Source organism: Falco naumanni, chromosome 3 (assembly GCF_017639655.2).
Source record: "Falco naumanni isolate bFalNau1 chromosome 3, bFalNau1.pat, whole genome shotgun sequence".
NCBI classification, from domain to species: domain Eukaryota; kingdom Metazoa; phylum Chordata; class Aves; order Falconiformes; family Falconidae; genus Falco; species Falco naumanni.
In genome coordinates, this window is record NC_054056.1 from 65,059,868 (window position 1) to 65,084,062 (window position 24,195).

The following is a 24,195-nucleotide window of genomic DNA, read 5'->3' on the forward strand; positions in this document are numbered from 1 at the left end:
AGTTCTGTACTGTTGAACTGTTTTTTGGCAGCATAAGTTTACATAGGCGTTCTGCATTAAAGTGCAGTGTAGGCAAAAATCATACTGTTATATGTGGCTTTTCACATGTAGGCATTATCTTTGTTAAAGAAAAATAGGGTTATTTGTTCAAAATACTATGACAATTCTGTCTTCCATAGTGAACCTGTATGACTGCCAAAAAATCAGAAGTAGTTTTTTAGGAAAGAGAAATAAACAGTATGACAGTACAGAATAAGACTAAAAGTGTTTTCTGTGGTTCAGCATCTTGCATGACTTCGTAGCTTTGTTTAGCTGCTTCTATAACCTTCTGAAAGTGTATTCTATTAGAACAAGGCGTTCTTAATCTTCGTATGTTTATTGTTACATATTTTTCTGACAGAGTTCATTTCAGAAGTTGTGCTGTAGTAAGGAGGTAGTCAAGGAAACTGCAGGTAATAAAGGTCAAAATGTTTGGAAAAAGAAATGCTTACACCTGAAAACCTGTGTGAACCCCATATGCAAAGATAAGGTTTATAGTTTAGCTGATAGGCAAAGAAGAAATAAAATTCTGGAGTGATTTGGATTAAGAAAAAACAACAATCTTTCTTTAAATATTAGAGATGCACAACAAAACAGTGGATCAGATTTGCTGAATCATTGGTTACCAGTGTCATGATATTTTTCTAATTCTAACTGTAGGTGGTAAGATTTTTGTGTTTCATTCAAAAAAAACCCCACTAGTTTCAAAACAGTAATTCCACTGTACAACTGATGTTTTTCAGACTGGTTCCTTAATCTCACTGATTAAGTACACTGGAATAAGCTTTGAAAAGAGATTCAAAACATGACTGGCATATGTAAGAAAATGCTTGTGTCCTTTAAAGTGAGAGGAGGAAAGCAATTGCAGCTCAGCTGTTTCCATGATCTGAAATGGACTCTGAGAGGTGTCCAGAATACTTTGTGTGCATGTATTTAATTGTGAAATGAATGAACAGGAGATAATACTTTTTCTCTGATTCAGTCGGTTTCTCTGTTGCCCATCTTATCAGTGGCATCCACAATGAAACTAGAATGGTTGTGTTTTGAGTTTTTTAACACAAGAAGTGTGTGTGTGTGGGTGTTACTGTCTGTTTAAATTTTAGTTTTGGGGTATTTTATGTTTCCAAGAATTAAGTTTTTCTTCTAGTTTCATTTCAGATGTATCTTTGGTTTTAAAAAAAGTAATTACGCTTCTAGTTCATTTCTATTAAAATACTAATTAAAAAAAAAGTGGGAGGGAGGATGCCACAGCAAACAATTCCCTGCATGATTGTATCTTTGCCTAACAATTGCCTAATGCTTAAAAAAATCACGATCAACCAGTACTTCCTATGTTGGCTTGATCAAACTATTGGGTTGGATTTTTTTGTCGTCCCACCTGTCCCCCCCACTTTGTTTTGGTGCAGAGAAAAATTTTGCATAGCTAATAAATTTGAGAGGTTTAAGTGGTGTGGAGAAGATATGTGCCCTCGGAGAAGAGTTGAAAACTTCCTTATTTTAATTTTATGTGGCAGCAACGTAAGAAGTGACTGAAATGTAAAAGATGGAGCAAAGCCTGGTTAAAACATATCTCAAAACTTTTCAAAATGATCAGCAGAAATCTTGACAATGTTTTGTGCAAAACAGTAAATCAGAACAACAGCTGTACTTATCTACCTTTATTTAAATAAAAGTAATGTAAAAATGCTATAAACTAGATTTAACCAGTAAACAGTTTTAAGAGTAAGCCACCTTTGACCCAAAATAGTCTATCACAAAAAGACAAGATATGAGCTGCTAAAACATGTCCAGGCATCTGGACCTTTAAAGCTATCCAGGGACACATTTGTAATATGTCATGAGTAGAATTGCACATACAGGTGATAGATAATAGAGGATAAAGAGGATTAATAATTTAGTCTGGGCTTACTTTTTGTGAATCTGAAGACTTAAATTGATGGAATCTGTATTTTTTTTAATTCTTATTAATTCCTTTAAAGATGGAGAAACGTGAGATTTGTTTAGTCTGAGGGATAGCAAATCTGATATGTAAATCTTTAGTATTTTAGAGCTCATTTTTGCTTGGCTAAATTTTAATTAACTTTGGACTGCTGTCTTGAATATATCAACCTGCTGAGCCCTATAGGATGCCCCTTTGTAGTATAGTACTTCAACAAATAATGATTTTTATTTATTTTTTTTAGTTGAATAAACTGAAAGAGAACAGAAACATCATATGCTGCATTTTAGGTATTTTTCATATTTGGAAAATTTGGTTGGACAGCAGCTTCGTTGAAATTCTGCCGGTTTTGCTTTTTGCTTTAAGCACAGTTTAAAATATGAAACAATAATTTTTAATGATATCATTAACATATTTCATAAGTGGAATTATATGAAATGAATTCTTTAGCTTTTGGGTTTTGGTAGTTCCTTCTGAATGTCGCTGTTAAGCCGTTGTAATACCTAAAAAACTTTTGTCAGGTTTCTTCTGTTGCTTTTTCGGTAGCCTATTTAAAATGCATGTATTGGACAGTCTTGATAGTACACAAAGCCTTACACATTTTAAGTATCAATCTGAAAAGTTTTTCTATGTTCAAGTACTATGAGCAGTGAACCTCATCTCATTAACTAATTTTGAAGTTTTTCATCCAGCACGCTGCAATGATTGTACAGCTGGGAGGAAGAGAAATTTTCTAAACTACAGTCACCACCACCACAAAAAAGTAATTTCGGTTGCTTTATTACAGAGGCAATGTTCCTTGGTCTAGGGTACTACTTATCCTAAATAAATGTATTATTCCCCAGGCTTGTTTAGTGTTATCCCTTTCAATATAAGTATCTTTCAGACCCTTAAACTTCTTTTAAGTTTCAAAATGAGGCCACTGTCTAAATCCAGGCTTAAAATAATTGAAGTCAGTTAGGTGTTTACAGATTCAAAGATACATCCATAGTTACAATTACTTGGATGATACTTGTACTGTTTGTGTGGATTACACTGAAGCTTCTCCCTCGCAGGTGGGTTGGCTGGGTCTGGCTTATGTTGATGCATCTCAGGGCTAGCACCCTCCACAAGAAGCTTGCTGCAGCCATACTAGGCACCAAGACATAATGGTGGTTTTTGTGCATGCGTGGTCGTTTTGCAGGTTTTTTGGTTGGGTTTTTTTGTTGGGTTTTCTTTTTTTCCCCCATTCTGTGTGCCTGAAATGTTGCAGACTACCAGAGAAGCATTATGGGATGCAGCATTGATGTTCTCAAAGCATACAAGCACACCAGAAGTCTTATAGGACTCAAGATTTTGTTGAATAATGTTGATGGCTGTTCCAGGTGGAGGAGCCAGTCTTAGTGCAGTGTATATCCACACCAACTGAAGCAAACAATCTGTGTTTGATTTTCCTCTTGCAGGCACAACAGCTGTTTTTTTCAGGAACAGTTTAGAGCTCATAGAGCCCGTAAGGTCCAAGTGTGAACGGCAGGAGAACTCTTGTCCCAGCAAATAAGAAAGGATTGCAGCAAATTATTCATGTAGACGTGCCTTCAAAAAACATCTGCTCTGCCAACCTCTGAGCAAATCGCCTTTCACTGGGTGTTGTGGTACCTTGGCTGGATTACTGACACGGGCCAAGGTACCCGGGCTGAAGCTAAAATCTCTGCTTTGCTTCAGCCAGTGCTGTAATTGAGATGCAGAAAAATTATCTGAATTTATAAACAAAAAAACTCTGTGATCTGAACACCACAAAAAATTTCTCTCTAACTTACTGGTTTTCCTGGTACAAAGTCTCTCTAGCTATACTGTTCTTACCTGATCGTAGGGAAGAATGCAGGACCATGAGTATCTTTGAATTAATGAAGTGACCTTCCAAGAGTTTTGTAGCACCTCAGTAGTACTTACTCATATAAGAACTTCTTACTAGAAGAAGAACATATAGGCTGATGTTTAAAAATAAAATTGCTTCCCTAGGAAACTGGGTGGCTCTGTGATGAGAAGGATAATTTTGCAGTTATCAAGGCAGGGTAAAAACTTCTAATACATACTTTATGTGCTGCAAGACATGGACCCAAACAAAGCCTTTTTCTTCACAAGTCACCTCTGAGGGATGGGGAAATAACTAGAGGGATTTGGAAAACTTTTCTTCGTAGTTCAGACTTGAAAATATGCAACCTTTAGGTCTGCAGTAACACCTATCTATTTTTTTTTATTTATTCCTGTATGCTGATTGTGTCTAAAATAGTACATCTAGTTCTTTAAATGCTAAATGGTTGTTAATCCAGCCAAAATTACGTAATTTTTAGGGGTGATACTTGATACCCAGCTTTTAAAAAAGCAGCTGCAGGGATAGATCGTACAAACTGAAAGTGGTGTAGAAAGATGTACCTTAGTCAAGTTAGGCACTTAATTGATGGGAAAGAGGTGCGTACAAAATCCTGCCTCTATCCTAGTGTCGAAGCCTTTACAGTTTTGCAATTCAGCACTTAAAACTCCTCGAACTGGAGCTGTCCCAGCTGTGCCAAAGCTGTTCCTTTGAATATAGTCTAGTGTAATTTGCTGAGGGATTCTTAGTGGTGCCAGCAGTTTCGTGATGTGTGTAGCGTGCATTATACTTACATGTTTTATCTAATCAAGCTTTAATACAAAAACTTCTTGGGAGTAGGCCCAGAATGCTTCAGAGTAGGTGAATCCTCTTTGTCCTGGGCTATGGTAGTGAGCCTTCTCTCTTCACTTCTCTATCTGGTCTTGTGAATTGTGTGTGATGGGTACACTAACACAGAAATACGGTAATAGTTGTAAAAGGGCAAAGGAGCATTACATGATCAGGACAGGAGGACAGGTATGTGAATTTAAATCCCTCCAGGCTGAGAAGACAACTGAAATTAAGGCTTTCTTAGGCAGGTGCTTTACTCACTAGATTAAAAGTAAGTGTGCATTCATTTCTCTGCCCAGCTATGTTTTCAGTCCAAGTGTGGTGGTGGTAGCATTTATTTGAATTCAGCTGTTTCAGTCTACTTCAAGTGTATTCTGAATGTACCCACTGGGACTTTGCTCTTTACAGTGCTTATATAGAAGGACAGCCACTTCACAACTGAGTATAGGTGTGCAGGAGACTGAATGTTTCAATAGCTGAACTATTCCTTGCTGAATTTTAGTTCCTTAAAGGAAAGTTGAGTATAGCTGACTCAGAATCAAGCAGCCATGTGATTGTTTTGATTTTTATTTCAGGATGCTTCTTTGGGCTTACAGATTTATACATATGTTTGTGTGTGTGTATGTGCATGTGAGCGTGTCAAGTCATTTTCCTTTAGGCAGAGTATTTCTGTTCAGAGAGTCTCTCAAGTTGCTTACATATTTGTTTTCTTTCAGTTAATAATGGGACTTGGCACTCAGGGAGCAGAGAAGAAGAGTGCAGCATCTATTGCCTGCTTCCTGGCAGCCAATGGAGCTGACCTCAGCATTCGTAATAAGAAGGGTCAGTCTCCTCTCGATCTCTGCCCTGATCCTAGCCTCTGCAAAGCATTGGCTAAATGTCACAAAGAAAAAGTCAGGTTGGTATATTCATAAAATACGCGATTTTCAAATCCCTGCTCTCTACAGATTAACTGATGTATTTAAAACATTGTGCCTTTATTAGCAATAGTGTTAAAACATACAAACTTATTCTTGACTTTCAGTGAATTCTTTATTTTCTATGGTACATTGAATGCTATTTACAAATACAATAGTTGAAACTTACACGAGTCTTAACAGGACTTCCATATGTGTTAATATGGGAGGGAGGAGAATGGGAAGGTGGCAGTGTGCAGGTGGAGGTTGGTAGGACTTCAAACCATCCCAGAAAAGGCAGGGGGGAATTGCTGAAAGAATAATTAAGCATTGTGACAGGTTGCCCGGGAAGGTTGTGAAATCTTTGTCCATGCAAGTTTTGAAGAGTGGAATAGGCAACACCCAGTATAACCTGGTGTAGATTCAGTGTTGACACAGCTTTGAGTGAGTGACCTCCTGAGTATCTGTCAAGTAGAATGATTCCTCTTTCTAGAGGAGTGGTAGGTCTGATGTCTTAGAAGCACTTAACTAAGAACTATGATTTCAGTGAAAGGTCATGTTATCAAGCGCCTGCAGTATGAGAATTTTCAGCTTACTAATTGTCCTAGTTGTGTCCCCCCTGTTGGCTTACGTAATTCTCATTCTTAATTCCTCTATGAAAATCAAAAACGTACTTACAAAATGTCATGAAGAGAGATTATTTTTGTTGATTCTGCCCTGGTGTGCAAGGTGCTTATTTTCTTCAGAGTCTTTCTGTCTGTGTCTGTGCATCTGTCTCATCCCTGCGGCTGTTGGTTCTCTCCACCTTTTATGGGCTTGCGAGGTCTGTAGGAGCGTGTTGGTTAGGTTCAACTCGCGCTCCCTCTGCTGGGTCAGCAGCAGCACAAAGAGCCGAGGTGAACTCACTGCTGGAGTTGTGGGGGGTTCTTCAGCGTTGGAAGTATATTAATGATTAAGGTGTCAAACTGTGCAGTTCTGAATCTACAGGGTATGTCTCTATTAATAAAGTAAGCTCTTAGGATGGGAAGGCAGGGGGTTTTATGTTCACGAGATGCTATTCGAACTTGTGTGACCTCTTTCTGTAGAATGTTTTTATCAGAGTATGTGACCTTGCACTCTAGTGTCAACTGTACGTTTGGGAAAATGCAGTTTGGATTGCTTTATGGTAATACACTGATGCCTGAACGCATAGGATTATATAGATAGACAGCAAATTAAGTTGCATTTTAAATTAAGAATTTTAAAAAGTTTTGAAGTTTGACTGCAAAGTTTCTTTGTAGTGGTCAGGTTGGTTCCCGAAGTCCATCTATGATCAACAATGATTCTGAAACCTTAGAAGAATGTATGGTGTGTTCAGACATGAAGAGAGATACTCTGTTTGGCCCATGTGGACACATTGCCACGTGTTCTCTGTGCTCACCACGGGTGAAAAAATGCCTCATCTGCAAAGAACAAGTTCAATCTAGGACAAAGGTAAAAACTTCCAACGTTTACTGGTTCTGCTTCTGGTTTTAATGGAAAAGTAAAAAAAGAGGTAAGGGAAAAGTGTAGTATATTTTAAGTGATGTTTTGCCTTACAGGTGCTCACTGGATGGAGTTAATTTTTTATTGAAATGATACCTTGTCCAAACATTTGTATGTTACTGTTTTCTATTTGCCTGTATCCATGTCCTGCCTGCCCCTCATTCTGTCCCCGCCCTGCAATTTCTTTTTTGTTCAGTTCTTCAGACTTCCTAATACGGTCACCTGAGGATGCTTTATGTAAATAGACTTTGCCCCCCCACCTCCCCTGTGTTGAGATAAATTGCTGCTTTTCCTGAAGTATAATTTCCTTCAGTCATATTTGGTTCTTCAGAGTTCTTGTATTCCTTAGGGCTGCTTGGAAAGATGGTTTGCCTGTAAACTGGGTGAGATAATATGTGCTTGCTTTTGAAGTTAATTATTTTCAGCTTTCACCTTCTCTTTCTTTGCAATCATGAATTTCATTATGCTGTCTTTCTCCTTCAGAGTATCAATCAGTTGTGCCCTATTTTGGGGACCTAATCCTAGTAAGGTACTCGGGTTTTGCAGATGGTTGCTCCCAAGTATTTGTGACATTCCCATTGCTTTTCTGTTTGAGTATTCTTTTATTTCCCATAATCACAAAGTCTTGTCCTTCTGTTGCTTTTTAGCTGTTTAAAAAAAACGCACAGGTTTTCTGATCTGTAGAAAACCCACTCTATTCTTTTTATTTTCTTCCAAGCACAGTTGACTCTTCCACTTCTGTGGTGTGGTGGTTTGGTTCCCCGCCCCACTCCAGAGTAAATACAAGAATTGTAAATATTAATTTTTACTGGTTTTACTATTCAATCTCTTACTACTTATACGATTCAGTATTCTGCAGTGCATATTTTCAAAGGCCAAATATTAACATAGTGCAAGCTCCTTTTCTCTAGACTTTCTTTTTTAGTGAAAAGGTTCTGCCACTGGGTGATTCACAGCAGCAAAGTAAGGCTTCTACTTCTCTTCATCCATCTAAAGAAGCTAATCTATGGAAATCAGCTTTCCCAGGTGAAAGCTAATTTGTGAATAACCTTCCTTGGATTTGTGTTGCTAAACTAGATTGAGAGAGTGGACTATCTGGTCAATACTTCTCTTACACCTTTTCTGTATAAAAGGTTACAGTAATATCTGCAAGGCTAAGAAATGAATGAACCTGGACAACAGTTCTGTGAACTGGAAGAGGGTGGTCCAGGCCAGTATGGAGTAGTTAATGATGTCTATGGTCATGTATATATAGTTTGTCACATTAAAGGGCTTGAGAAACCCTAACCCAGAATATTAAAACAGTTTACTAAAACAGTATTTTACAAGTAAATTTCATAGAGTCATAGAATAGTTTGGATTGGAAGGGACCTTTAAAGCTCATCTAGTCCGACCACCTACAGTGAACGGGGACATCTTCAACTCGATCAGGTTGCTCAGAGCCCCATCCAGCCTGACCTTGAATGTTGCCAGGGATGGGGCATCTGCCACCTCTCTGGGCAACCTAGTCCAGTGTTTCACCACCCTCATTGTAAAAAAAAAAAAAAAAAAAAAAAAAAAAAAAAAAAAAAGTCTTCGTTATACCTAGTCTGAATCCACCAGACTTTAAAACCATTATCCCCTGTTCTATTACAACAGGCCATGCTAAATTCTGTCCCCATCTTTCTTACAAAAGAAAGTCTTTCCCCTTTCAGTACTGAAAGTAAGTACCATACTTACAGTACCGTAAGCCTCACTTACGTAAGGTCTCCCCGGAGCCTTCTCTTCAGGCTGAACATCTCCAATTTAAGTACATATGGTGGAATAAAGAATAGAGAAACGTACACTGTCTTAGCTGCTTCTCTGCCTGTCAGTGTACTGAACATACAAATATTGCCAGCAAATACCTGTTCTTAGAATCTGTCAGTGTGAGAACTCATTCAAATTGCATTCTGAGGTGCTGAAATAAAGTAACACTAGATGGAGCTTCTTAAAGTCCACACGCCTTGCCAAAGAGTGTAAAAGCAAATTAATGTGGTGAGCAGGAGTTAAACTTTTCTCATACGTGGCTTTATTGTTCTTTACAGATTGAAGAATGTGTGGTATGTTCAGACAAAAAGGCAGCAGTGCTTTTCCAGCCTTGTGGTCATATGTGTGCCTGTGAGAGTAAGTAAACTTGACGGAAGTTCTTTTTTAAGTAATCTTGAAACAGCATTTTTAATCAGATTGCTAAAAGCTCATTAGTAATCTGACTTCAGACCCAATTTGCATGATAGTCTGGTGTGATAGTCAGAATTTTGGCATTATTTGTTGTGCTGTAATGAAATAAATGGAGGACAAACTGGAAATTTTCAAAAATTCAGAAAGCAAGTGCTTTTCCATCTGAATTATTTAATTATGAGTAGGCTTGCTCAGATTATAGAAGCCTGCTGTATATCGCTAAAACTTCTGAAGTAATTAGCATTAATTTTATTGCTTTGCAGGTTGCATTTAGATATGCAAATGATATTTTAAAAGCATATTGTAAATAAATATTTAATACACTTTATTACTAGTCTACAGATTTGCACAAGGGCTGTGTTTTTCCCTAAAAGACACACCATATGTCTTTGCAATGAGCACCATTTACGATTCATTTTGATATCACTGGTGTGGCAAAAAGACATAGGACATCTCCAGAATTTTTTTTTTGTTTTGAGAATATGTGAAGGAGAGTGCAGCCATCACCTTGTTGTTTCAGGGCTTTGTTGAAGGGTCATTTGCCTAGAGAAGAGCAGTCTTTGTTGCTGAGGATCTACATAAGAGGGGAGGTAGTCAGTTCCATAAGTAACTCCTTACTTGGTCTTACTAATGAAGTCTGGTGTCTTCCTCTCTTCTGACTGACAGACCAGACATCGAATCACTAACTTTAGTTATCCTGATCTGGCCTCTTTCACTGCAGTTGAAAGATGATGAGAAAAGTTGGGGGGGGTTTATTAGTTTCTCAGGAAGAGGGCAGCAAAAAGGTTGATTGCTGTGGTAAAGGATTTCATCAGTGCAATACACATCACCAAGTCTAAGCTGCAATAAGGACAGCAAAAGGTTTAACAGCTATAGATGATTTATTTCCAGTTTATTTTCTGGATATCTTGTTCAAGCAGGATGAGAGTCTTCAAATGTGTGTAGTTTATAGGACCCACTCTATTGATTCACAGTAACCTTCAGCATTTATGAGACATAATCGTTTGCCTTTAGTAGAAGAATTACAGCCTCCTTTCTAGAATTATATAAAAAGATTTGTTTACTCTTTTAAGGGTAAGGAGCCACATCTGTTTTCCCCTGAAGCATTAGGGCAGTGAGATTCTTTGTTCTAAAGGAAAAAACAGGTAGTCAAGACATTCTTGGAAGTTCTGGTCTCAAATGTGTGTGATTTTACTTCAACCTCTGCAGTTCTTGTGAAATAGACATCCATTTGGAGAAAGAGAAACCTGCTCGCTTGAAATACATTAAGATGATAACAGAATAGGTTTACCTGGAATCCCAAACAAGACATTGTTTATAGGTGTGATTTGCAGAAAATGGTAAGATGAACACAAGTAGTTATTTGTATTATAAGCATCTATTATGGCATCACTGTATAGTTACTGTGAATAAAAAAGCTCACAGATAGGAAAGAAGAATGAAATAGCAGGCTTCAGAGTTGATTTACTTCTCTGTCCTCTCAGATTGTGCAAGTTTGATGAAGAAATGTGTACAGTGTCGAGCAGTCGTTGAGCGAAGAGTGCCTTTCATGATGTGCTGCGGAGGGAAAGGTACAGAAGATACCACTGATGATATTTGTGAGTGACTCCAAAACCCATACTCTTTCGCATTCCCCCAACTTCTTATTCTTTTAAATGACCTAAATCTTTCCTCTCTTTTTAAAGAAAAGTTTAATACAAACAGTGTTAAGCCAGGTATTCATTTGCTGTTTGCACTGCTTTCTACAGTGGTAGTAGCAGGTGAGATGGTAGGTAACACCAGTCGTTACACTAAAGGATTGCATCCAGAACCAAAGCTGAAACATACATGACTTTTCAGCCACTTATTAATGTTCTGTGAAGCAAAAGTTGAAAATTGTCTGTAATTGTGCAAATGAGCAAGTAAATGTATTTGACTTCTGGAACCCTCTGACTGATAAAGGAATGGTCAATATTTTGCATCTAGGTACAAGTACTTTCATGACAGATTGTTCAGTTGTACGTCTCCTGCTTTGACTAGTTTTTAAACTTGTGACGACTTTGAATAATTTCTATGAAATGTTTTTATTTATTCTGTTTGTGTGCTATACAGTGTCTGAATTGAGTTTATGTGAATTGGAATATTAGGTCGTTCTTGTCTTGTTCCTAAATAATGTAAGAATGTAAGAATAATCGTTAAAATCAGGTTTTTAATATACTGGAAATTTTAAAATTTGTCATTTGAAATACTTTTCAGTTTTTCTGTTTCTTGTAGCAACGTTGCTTCCTGGATCAGTCAAATGTAGGAATAATAATCTGAGCTTTGTTCAGATTTTGAATAAACTACTTCCAAGACACTTGTGCAGTTTTGAACACCATATAGAATCAACTGTGTAGTTAAAAAAGTCTTTTCAGTGTGAAAGGATTTGGCTTTATTTTTTTTGTATGCAAAAAATTTACTGCAGAAACTTCACTGATGAAGAAGAACTCTAGGAAGTTAAGGGGCTACAGGCATTTTGAGCATCTTTATTGAGGAAATATTTGACAAAGAAGTGCGTTGCCACTAAACTCAAAGTTCTTTGTGAATTGAGCTGCAGTGATGTCGTAGTGAATATAATTATCAAATATGTTTGACTAACATTATTTCAGATAATTGAAAAAATGTAGTTAGTACACTGGAAATAATTATTCTCATTTCATTAGATTGATGCCTAACCTCATGTCTTTATTTTCTCTAAATTACAGCAAGTGGAAACATTCCAGTTTTGCAGAAAGACAAAGACAACACCAATGTCAATGCAGATGTGCAGAAGCTGCAGCAACAGTTACAAGACATCAAGGAGCAGGTAAAAGTGCTGGATAAAAATGTTATGGACCACTAAGATAATCTAAAAAGCTGATGCATCTTCTCTTGTTTAAAACAGAATTATGTGTTAAACTGCTTCAGTTCTTAAATTTCAGTTAAATAACCAGTATTTTTTTGTGTGGTGTGACTTGTGTGTCTTGTATGTATAGGTCTAAAAAGAAATAAAATCATCAAATAGCTGTGTTTGATGTGACTAAAAAAGGGTGCTCTACCCAGTCAGTACGTTCTCTGTCTGTTTAGCTGACCTGAGTGTATAGGTACAGCAGAACCTCTTTTCACAGAACAGTAATAGAAGTAGGTGTTCTTTGCTATACTGTATCTACCTGAATCTCTACTTGTCTCTTTATGAGCTGCCTTTGAACAATGGCTGGCAGTTACCTGTTGTGTGAAGGCTGTAGTTTACGTACTCTACAAAAAACTGTGTGATTGCAAAATTAAAACCTTTGAAAGTACTGTACATGTAATTTGAATATTTGGAATGTAAAGGATAAGGTTTGTCTTTTGTAATTATGCATAGTAGAATTTGCAGGAGGCAACTTAGACAAATTGACTATAGGTTGTCTCTATCATTCATTAGTTAAGTTACATGCAATTTAGAAACCTAATGAAAACCAAAAATTAATGTTTTAGATAACTGACAGTTACCCATTTAAATTTATTACATCTGTAAGTCTAGTTCCGCTAGAAGTGCTTAAGTAATTGTCTACATAACTTCCCTGCGGTAAATTACTGAGTTGTTTCCTTGCTTTTCCATCTAAAGAAAGAAAAACTTTGTTTTGAGATTTTTTTCAGCAGTAAAGGACCTGGGGTATCTGACTATTGCATGAACTAACTCTCTTGGAACCCTGACAATGTGATTTTTAGCTTTCCTATGTATAACACAATTGGAAGAAACTTTTCATGGATACAGGAAACAGGAGAAGCATTCCTACTGTATTACTTACCTTCTCCTCTTTTAGGCTTACAGCAGTCAGTAATACTTCAGTGATGGCAGCATCACATCTAGTCCTGGTAGTTGTTGCTCTCAGCTGTTCATGTCCGTGAAAGCTAACACTGAAGTGTTTAGATCGCCAGTTTTAGAGCGCGTATTTCTAAACGCCTTAAATCTGGGAGCTGATCTGCTGTCAAGTTTTAACCTCAGTGGCATGTCTGTGAAGAGCTTTTCCTGTTGTATGGAGACTTGGCCCATACCCCAGTAACAGAAATTCAAATATCAAATTCAAAACAGATTCCTCTGTAGTTTTTGACTGTATAAGAACATGCAGATTAAAAATTGTAATTTGAAAAATCCATGTCTGTCTTGACGATAACATCTGGAGTTTCTAGACATCTCTGACATCTTACATCTGCTTAGCTTATGTTTTACTTAACACTGAATGAAAAGAATAAGGTTACTGCTTTGGCATTTAAAACAACATATGCAAAACATGCAGATGAACGCTTAAATGCAAGTAATCTGTTTTCTTCAGATGTATTTTTTTCTTTTATAAACTCCTAAAATAATGTAACCAGAAAAGATTGGAGCTCTATGTAACTTGTTACATATAGGGATGTGAAAGGAAAACTGTGTTGCAGTTTTTCTTCTTGATTACATGTGATCTCATTTTTTTCAGTTTTCCTTAGGTGGTCTTTTATTCTTAAAAATTTTGTCTTACCTTTGGGATTTGCTAGCCAGAAGCTTTCTAATATAAGAAAGTTATGCTGTATTAGGGAGAAAAGAATTACTTTATACATGTCATTCTCTACTTGCATTCTCTGGTTTTCAAATTTGCAGTAGTAAGGAAGTTCTAATACCAGGATGCTTGGAGAATTTAAGTGTAGTCTTCAGCTTTGAAATGCCCTTTTGTCTAGTAGATTGTTCAATGCCTCTGACTAGAAAGAGGGGGTTCTGTTCGTGTGCATCTTGGCTTGAGACTCTTTCATGTTTTCCTTAGTGTCTCCTCTGCTTAGTCTTGTGACGGGGAAAATTGATTATCATACTTGCGAGTAGCAAGTTGGATTTGATTCAAGTTGGTCACCTCATCTGTTAGATTTGTTTGACATGATGCACAGCATTCCACTATAATTGTATATTCTTTTGATTTGTACTTTAACAGTTCAGTCTTCATGTTACATTGATTTTTATTTTTTTTACTTAAAATGTTGTTCTCTTTCAGCAGGTATAATCCTATGTTTCAACTCATACCTTCAATGATAATCTAATATGTTAGTGCAGCAAGCTTTTAAAACCATTTCTGGTGCCAAGCAGAAGTGATGCTGATGTCAACAGAATCTCCCAGATCTGATGACCACACCATTCTTCAGGGATTCCCTGAATGTGAACCCTTTTGACTGTAATTGCAATACCTACGCTCCATTTCATACATAATCACCATCATCTGTCTAATATCTTATGTATGTTCCTTCACCATACTTACATCACTTTATTTCTCCTTAAAAATAAATCTATTTTGTCACTGTGCACCTGTATTTTGTTGGGAAAACTGGTTTTAGTAGTGAGGAATTGGTATTTCAGGCAGTTTAAAACACCTTGTTGGTGATAAAATTATTTTAATTGCAAGCCCAATTAAGGGTACAGTGAGCACTTTGTCAGACTACTTATCCAAAGAAGCAGTTCTCACGTAGAACAGGTGTAGTGCCTTTTTACGCCATTTGTTTTCCAGCAGAAGATGGGTGTCAAATGTTTCATGCAGATAAAAAAGAAGTACGTGTGGTTTCGTGCAGAGAATGTTCTAACAAACTAATAGTACAGTAGAAACAGATACTGCTTATTTCCTGCTGCTGTGGCACAAATGGGGTATAAGGCACGCAGTGAACTTTCTTCTACTGTAAAAGTGCATATAAGGTAGTGCTTAAGTAATACTCATCAAAAGGTGGATAAAACTCAGTTATTTGGGCTTGTATTCCCCTGGGAAACTGCTGAGCTAATTGGGAAAATTCTTGTTAGAACAGAATTGCATAGCAAACAAAGTTTGGTTGTTCCTGTCAGTTGAATTCTTCTACTATATGAAGTAACTTAAATGTTAAAATAGTATCATATTAAGAATTTATGATAATTCAGCTAATACCTACATTTGTATTGAGCAGGAGAAATTGGGCAATTTGCTAATACTGCATGCAATTACAGAAAAGTTCTATGAAATGAAAATGTTCGGATTTCTGTACTTCACTGAACAAAACAATCAAAAGTAATGGTATTTGAACAGATTTTTTTTATTATTTCTGAGTCACTCGATGGATGTTTTCATTTTCAAATGATGGTGTGGCATTTGGAGAGAAACAGACCCTTGTAACTTCGGTAATTCTGACATCAGATTTAAGCACAAAAGCAAATAATTGAGCTAAAAAGCATAGAATAAAGGCTACAAGCGTTTTCTCTGAAGATTTGGGTTTGCTTTGTCCTTTGTCAAAGGGCATCATGTCAGTACTATCAGGCTACAGACCCTTGCACGGGACAGCTCTGTATTAATTGGAAATAGTTGTTTCATTGATACTTGAAGACTGTAGGTTACTGGAGGAAGAATGCTTTAATTGTCGCATTGGGATGTGAAGGTGATGACTTGGCGTGAATGGAAGAATGAGCATGACTGACTGACAGACAGTTGGCCTTTTGCCAGTTCTTAGTTTGAGAGTTTTGTTATAGTAACGTGGAAGTTCTGACCAAGTTGGAGTACAGCATTTATGGGAAGAGTGAAGGGGTTTTTAAAACATACATTGACATAAGGTTTTATCTGGAGGTTTTACATTTCTGCTAGCCCATTATACTGGGATCCTGGATATTAAAATAGACATTTAGCCAGATTATATGCCAATTTAAACTCTGTATAAGCAGACTGATGGGTGAATTTATTTGGTCTTCAACTAAGCTATCTACCCTAGGAAGTATATCTATAGATTCCACAGTAAGTATCCTTTAAAGTTATACTGAATAGGGTTCATGCTGTGGATTCTGCCTCTCATGAGATGAACAAACTGAAGTAAAGCCCTAATGATGAATATGAAAACAAGTCACAGGTGCAAGGTGGTGATAAAATGAATTTGCATTTGAAATATGACCCCTGTTAGTATTTCATATTATGTATGAGATCAGCATTTGTAAGTGTTAGATATGTGTGGTGTGTCTCAGATCTAAGGACATCCTAGATTTGATTTGTTGCACTATAGAATGATCTTTAAAATTATCATCTGTTATAACATCTATTCATGTACCAACCTTAGATAAACTGTTATAAATGAAACCCTAATATGGCTGCAGTATGTTTATGGTGAAGGAACATGCCTTACCAAAACTTATGTGGGAAAGGGTGAAGGACATTTTTCCGTAGTGGCTTGGTACAAAACAAACTTTGCTTTTGAAGAACTTCAGGAGATCTTTTTTGGGCATTGGCTGTCACTTCGATGTTCAGCAATTAAAACTGATTTTAAAAGTTTGCTGTGCTACTGTTATGACTGAAGGTCACATTTTAATAAGTTGCTCTTCATTTGAAACTTGAGTTCTTTTGGTTGAAAGTCTAGGTAACTTCCATGAACGAGGCTGGAATAAGCAGTATTGAATCTTTTCGTGTAATACTGATTATGCAACATTTTTGTTTTTCTGCATGTGTTCAGTGCTTAATGTTTAAAGGTAAGTATATGAATGGCTAGGTAGACTGAGAAGAAGTTTATAAATCACTACCTAAGCATTGCACACGTAAAGCTGTTCGTGTTTTTCGTTCCCTGGAAGATTACATGGCATAAAAGGGAGTGTTTCTGAAGAATGTCTTAATGTTGTAAACTTGGGTAATGAATGATACTGAAAATGTGGTGTCAGCCTACTACAGGATTGTCTTACTTAAAGGGATCATATCTGGAAAAAAGCTTACATAGTTTTTGTGTCATGATGGAATAGGAAAAGCCTACCTATTTAAAGTCAATGTGAAGTAAAAATGTGACTTTAAAAAAAATAATCTAGTTTTTGGGTAGTGGCTGGATTATGCTATGGCAGTGGTATGCTGTGCTTAAGATGGCATATTATTGTTAAATTTCAGTAATTTATATATTGCATATTTGATGCTGTAACACTGCTGCCATTGACTATGTAACCTGTCAAAATCTTTTGCAGACTATGTGTCCTGTCTGTTTGGACCGTCTGAAGAATATGATCTTTCTCTGTGGCCATGGAACATGTCAACTTTGTGGAGACCGAATGAGTGAATGCCCTATATGCCGCAAGGCAATTGAACGAAGGATCCTTTTGTATTAAGTAGTGGAACCAGTGTCTTATTAGCTTACAAAATAGTAAGGACATTTTGATGATTTAAATCTCTGTAAGTTGAAAGGCAGTGAAGGGTTCTAGCGAAAACATTTCTAATACTGTAACACAGGTTAATTACATGGTAATTATTTAAAGACTGTGAACACATCAAATGAGAGGACAGTATTCAGTCAGCTTTTAGCTTTACTCTTAAAAAACATCTAAGCCTGAAACTAATCTAAAGCAGTCTTTTTTTTTTTGTCTTTTTTTTTTTTTCCTTTCTGTCGTCTTCTTCCCCTTAAAGTTTAAAGGGACAATCTTGTTTTGGTTTTATTTGTTTTCTAATGTATGTATCAGATGTCAAGTGATGTAAGGGTTGTTTTTTGTATTTTCAGTTTATATCAAATATAAATATTTGGGATTTTTTTGTTTTATGCTTTTCTGGAGAATATTGAAATTTCCTGTGAACAGGTATGATTCACAATAATTTCTGTCTTGGAATACACAATAATGCAAAATCAATACAAAGTGTATACACAGTAATAATATGTATACTATTCCCATAAGTTCAGGCCTCAAGAAACAATGTTAAGGTAATTCTAACTTTATCATGCCCTTTGCTGGAGATGGGTTGGGAAGGAAACAGTGAAAAGAAAAATCTAGTTTAGAAACATGCTCCCAAAGTAGCACTTTAGTCTAACAGATTCAAGCTAACTTGAATAGTGAACTTCTTAATTCTGCTGGCCACATAATTTTGTGTGGAATTGCTTTTAACTTGACTGGAAAGGGAAACGTTCAAGCAGTGGGTCAGTTACCCATTTCAGATGAGTGAATTTGATCAGTTGTAGAGGAACAGATATATATATATATATATATATATATATATGTGGGGCCGTTTAAATATTTTGGGTCTATGAATTAGGGAAAACTAGAGATTTTGCAAGGTTTCCTCTCTTAAATTAGTTTTATTGTCTCCAGGCAAACAGTGTCAACAGCAAAAGAGAAGATTTAATGTTGATTATTCATCTAAGTTGGATGTTGACACCAGAACTTATCTGTGAACATTACTGGGTAGTACTGCCAATGAAGATACTGCTGACGGAGCAGTGAATTGTGAGCCGTGCCTAGGTGAGTTGCGGTTGGCTCAAGGAGTTAGCTGTCACTGATGTGACAGAGGTGTTCCTGACACCAAAAATGCTACTGTCAGGAATGGCAAACTATGAACACTTTGATAACAAGTACCTCCTTCCATCTTTTTGGATGGAAGAAAGTATGCTGATTTAAAGGATCTCTCGTAGCTAGAAGGAATGCGTGCTTACTTGTAAGTGATCGGGCAGTTTTCTGAGTGCATAGTTTATGTAGCCCTTTGCCATTGTGCAGACTTCATTTGGATGTGCTCTTGCAGAATAAAGAAATCCGTGCTGGAGTCACTTAGGTGCCTTACTTGCAGCTAAGATTAGTTTCTCTTAATTCTCATTGCTTATGTCAAAAATGTGGAAAAAAGGGGTAGTTCAGGGGAAGATTACAGGAAGTAAGGATAAAGGCATGAAATTATGGTATCTCTTCAGATAAACCTGTCTCGGTCTTTTGAAGCTTATGTTGACGTGCCTGAATTGTGCAAGCATTGGCAAAAGTCTCAGAAGACCATTACTAGTAAACTGTCAAGATGGGTGAACTTTAACCAGTAAGGTTTAAACTCCGAATGGAGTTTTCCAGGTAACAATTACGGTGATATATTGGGAAAACGTATGTAGAGTGGCTTTTTAACATACCAAGGTAGCGTAATACATAGCCTTTCTGTGGCCATCTTTAATCTTGATTCAGAATCGCAAATGTTCATCATTCTTTTTAGTAAGTTTTCATTGGTCGCCATCTCAATCTGGGGTCAATACAATAGTCTGTTTTATTTTGTATACTGGTAGTCACCTCTTCTCAGATAATCTGTTTTCTTGGCCAAATGAAATAGCCCTCCCTTTTCTTGTTTCTTGGGTCCCTATTCTAAAATACCAAAATTTCAGGGACCTTAGGAAAGTTTTTGATCTAAGGCTTTTTTTCAGTTTAGCATTTCACTATCTCCACTAAAGTTCTGAATGCACCTAAGTGTTCACTGCAATTTTCATTTGGCCAATAAGCGTGTCACCAAGTCTGATTTTTTTGGAGCGTGTTTGACAGCTGAATTTTCTATTAGTAGGCTTCAGTGTCCTGTCAGTCTTCCTCTAAAAGTAATTTTATAATAGGGTATGCCATTTGACAATCCATTCTTGGTTTAGTCTGTAACACGTTAGATCTGTACCTCAGTTTCCTCTGGCTGTGGCAGAGATATTTTGAATATTGTGTCCTGTTTATTTTTCAAGGGGACCTCTATAAAGTGGTGTTAGCACAAAGGCAGGATGGATTTCTTCTTGATAATGCAGCTCAAAACTGAAACCTCAATATAGCAGTTGGCATTTTCCTAATTCTTTTTCACTGGAACAAGCCAGAATTACTTGAAATTATTCCAATTTAGCATCAATTGAATAATTCAGCTGAGTAAGAACTGATCTACGGCATCCTGGGTGGGAAACTGGAGTTGAATGTTAAATAGTCCTTATCTGCAGAAGGCATGTATTTTAGCATAGATAAGTGTTTTGTTAGCCTTGTACTTTTCCAGACAGAAGCTCGTAAGTTACTTTACAACACTCTTAATGCTCGGATGCCATCCCAGTTCTATGGAAGTAGAGAGAATGATGGAAGGTATTGCTATAGGAGCAGCCTTGGTCTTCAACACTGTAGTCACACCAGATGTAGGTGACTGCATACAAGTTTGTGATTGGTCTCATCTGGCAACATTGTGTGCCAGTTAAAGCATGTCAACCTGGTGCTATTATGGTGCCACAAGAAACAGCTGAAATAGAAAAACTAGGTAACTAACAGATAGGCTTGAGTTACTAATAGAGGCATCTTACTAACAGGTGAAAGAGCTGTATCTTGTATTGGGAAGGCTACACAGTACTTGCCTTTCGAAAAACTTAGTGAGGAAAAATCTTTCCAAATCCAGTGTTGTTTATGAAAATAGACGCTTAGATTCACCCACTGTCTTTGGATTCTGATGTAGAAGGTGGACTAGTGTTGTTGAGGAAGCTAGTAAGTTCATTCACTCAATTTAGTGTGGTGTCATGTATGCAACGTGCACAGAGCACAAGTATTTAATTGGATAATACTGCAATAATCAAAGGATGAGAAATAGAAGCTCAGTTGGAAGCCAAAGGGGATGACAGCGGTTAGGATCCTGAGTTGAGGATATGTCATTGTGCCTCTGTCTTCAGCAAAAAATGAAAGTGTAAATCCTATTATCTTTACTATTATTAGGGAGCAAAGTGAAAATGAGAGAAAAATCAGTATGGCATTTATCTCTAATACACTGTAAAATTGTAAAATGTAAGATTAGCAAGCCTTGTTTTATGATTATCCCCCAGTATTTAAGAACAGTTTTGAATTTAAATTGAATGAAATATCTCAGTTCGTTTCTTGAAATGATCAAGAAGACACCTAATAATACATATTCTTCAAGTGTGAGGCATGCTCAGATGTTTAAGTAAAATACTTCTTTTTTTTTTTTTCCATTTAGTAAAATACATGAGTGGTTACATCAGTGCACGGTGATTTTAAGTATAAAGACAACCTAAGAGGCTAACAGGATATGCTAAATAGTTGTAGCTTCTTAACTTCTGTATAACTGACTTTTTTTTTTTTTTTTCCCTAACCTACTATCACTTCCTGTACCCCAAGCTCATATGGCACTTCTCAAAGTTTGGGCTATTATTACCCTACTTGCCATTTGTTGAAATACTGTGTACTGTACTTGTATGTTGGGGTTTGGAGGAATCCCTTTTTGCTGAAGCAGATACTGAAAATTACACTGGCAAGAGAATAAACAAGTTGCACCATAAATGTGGAAGTTTGATTAGGAGGTGGTCGTCTTAACTTGGGCCGGATGAGTATATACCAGATTTGCACAAGTACTTGTGCCTTGTTAGCATAGTCTTACAATTGGTATTTTATCTTCTTTTAAAGACATGAAGTGGTCTTTTAAAAATAATCTGATTTAAGTACTTAGTGTGTAGATATTTTCTAGAGATGAAGTTTTACGTATGCCTGATTATTTTTAGCAGTATTAAATGCAGTTTGTGTAAACACTAAATTGTTTGAAGAAGCTGCTTTAAGCTAGTGATCTAAGCTTCCTGTACACATTTAAATGTCAGAAACTTAATTTTACTCTTTCAGTAGCAGCTGGTGAACCGAAATGCCTATCCTGTTCTTTGTGCTGCATGGGTCAAGTTTTCACTTAAACAAAAGAAAAAGAAAAAAAAAGAAAGAAAAACACTACAGCCTAACTTTTAGCAGTGCTACCTCCTTTCTGTCAAAGTACCGAATTCTTCTCTAGTTGTTCTTTGTCTTTAGGAAGGGATGGGGAACACATCAGTTCTGTTTTGCTTCATCAGTTTTGATGTCTGATTACATTGCAAAGGTTTTTTACTGACTGTATAAATTACGTACAATAGAAGTGTGTGATTTGCCACTATGTACATTGTATATCATTCTTGCATAAATTGCTGGAATTCGTACTATTGTCTTTTTATGCATTTCATAACTTGTTTATGTTGACAAAGCAAAACTGTTATCTGCAGAAGTTTTAGTATGTGCCATTTTTATAGCTAAGCCTGTGGTAAATACAGAAGTTCTGACTCAGGGCTTTTTAACAACTTAAACGTGTTCACAGTATTCTTCAGCACATCTTGGAGAATATTAGAGATTTAATGACTGTACAGTGCCTTGATAGAACTGTTGAATGCGCAGCAGCCATAGGGTCCTTACAGAATGCAAGTACCTTTTGAATCCAGTTAATGAGTTGATGTTAATATAATTGTAATGCCCCTGCCATGGATTTATAAACTTGTATATACTTTCTGTAAAGGAAAATCAACCAGTCAACCAGTTTAGGTATTGTTAAGCTTTCTGAAGGTTGGCTGATTGTTGCATCAGTCTTGGGGGTCTGAAGGGCAATAGTATTCACATTTACGGAAGCAGCATTTGTGGCAAAGACTGCTGATAAAATTGTCTGTATGTGACATTTTTTAGTTTGAGGGGAGAGGTCATTGTATAAACAAACATGTAAAAATACCTGCTTTACTCTGGCCCAGTAAGTCTTTTATAAGAGAGAGAAAAATAACCTACAATGGATCTGTATGTTTGCATGCCATTCCATATTTACAAAAATTTAAGTCTCATTTTGAGCTTCTAGGAACTACTTTTCTTTGTCCCAAGCTTAGTGTCTTTATGAATGCAAACTATTAATATTAGAAAACAGGTTTCACTGAACCACAGGAACATCTTTGCTTTTGTTAAAACCTTGTATTTTCCGTAAATTGTAGATTTTTACATGACTGTTTATTGGAGAAATTTAAGGTTGTCTGTGTGAATGTAGTGTTCTGTATGCAGATAGCATTATGTAATTGCTTTCATTAAAACTGCTTAGCAAGGCCTAAGCTTCTCAAAGGAAATGCTAATGTACTGTATGGTTAATAAAACTTATTGTATAAGATGTATACTGACTTCCTCAAAAGCTTTGATTTAAACGTGTAATTGGACTGAATTAGTACTGACTTGTGCATGCATCATTGGGAAAGGAGTGGTGGCACACTCAACTTCCTCTTTCTTAGTTATAATGATGTTAGGTGTCACCACAGAATTAGAAAATTGTATACCTGAACAAATGCTTGATAACTTGTGTTGGTTGTTTTCTTTAAAAGTGCACCAGACTTTATTTATTGCGAAGGTTTGCAATCCAAACTTTGAAAAGTTCTGGTTCTTTATAATATGTCCCTGAAGAATGTGTTTGTAGCAACATCAGAAACACTGCGTGTCTTTGAATCTCCATCTCTCAAATATTATTTTAGCAGCACAGTAAAGTATGAAGGTGGATTATGTCGTAAAAACAAAAAAGTTGATGTAAAATTTTTATCTGTGGCATATGTGCAAATTTTTCTGTAAATATGCAGTTCATAATACTAATTAGAGCTACTGTTAAGTTTTTTAGACTCCAGGTTTACTTATAATTGAATGGCCTCCACAGATCTGGCTACATGAATGTGATCACTTAATCTGCCAGATGGAGTAACTCCCATATTCTGAGAACAGTTGCTGCATCCTAGTTCAGTTTGTTGTGCTCTGTTTCTCTTCATTTTTTTGAGATGTCTTCAACTGTGGTGTATGTGACAGGTCGATATGAAAACGTAATATTTTCAGATACATCTTTCTAAACTTTTTATTGGAAAACAATTGATGCAAATTGTCAACATACATTTTAAATGGCTACTTGTTCTTTGCTTTGGGATTTACAAGCCATTCACATATTCCTCCATACCTGTTTATTGAAAGTAATGGGAACAATGTCGGCATGGGCCTAAGACTTGGTCTCTGGTCTCTCGGGTTTCAGCCCCTAATGTTGGTCACAGTGGAAACTTCTGGTTTTGCTGGTGTTTGATGTTGACATTTTTAGATTTTGAGAAGGCTGCCTCATACTGTACAATATAATTAATATACTTTATAATATGAATACTGTATAATATAATTAATCTCTGCATAATGCTGTTCTGATTCCAGCTGTATCCAGTAGCACCATCTGTTTGTGATAGGGATGATGAAACTCCGTGGAGATTTCCTTTGGATTTGACATTTAATTAAATGCAGAGGGTGGGTTTTTATGGGTGTACACCATTTTATTTAGGGAAGAAAAATTAGTAGCAGCATTTGAATAAAAAGTGATAGCCTTCCTTTTCAGACATTTTCCACAATATGGAAA

The 24,195-nt window shown here is 36.5% G+C and overlaps 1 protein-coding gene across 6 annotated transcripts in view; it reads left to right on the top strand.

Moving 5' to 3' along the window:
- The window catches only part of MIB1 (MIB E3 ubiquitin protein ligase 1), an 83,122-nt gene extending 60,183 nt beyond the window's left edge, over positions 1–22,939 (top strand). For 2 of the 6 annotated variants that reach the window (XM_040585813.1, XM_040585810.1), the window contains exons 16-21: positions 5,375–5,556; positions 6,835–7,027; positions 9,145–9,223; positions 10,762–10,875; positions 12,001–12,101; positions 17,223–22,939. In XM_040585813.1, coding sequence (XP_040441747.1) covers positions 5,375–5,556; positions 6,835–7,027; positions 9,145–9,223; positions 10,762–10,875; positions 12,001–12,101; positions 17,223–17,363 — 810 coding nt within the window. In that variant the 3' untranslated portion in view covers positions 17,364–22,939. Of the gene's footprint in view, positions 1–5,374; positions 5,557–6,834; positions 7,028–9,144; positions 9,224–10,761; positions 10,876–12,000; positions 12,102–14,277; positions 14,583–17,222 lie in introns of those variants that run through there. The other 4 variants (XM_040585811.1, XM_040585812.1, XM_040585814.1 and 1 more) reach the window with 4 other exon arrangements.
- Positions 22,940–24,195: the final 1,256 nt, after the last annotated feature.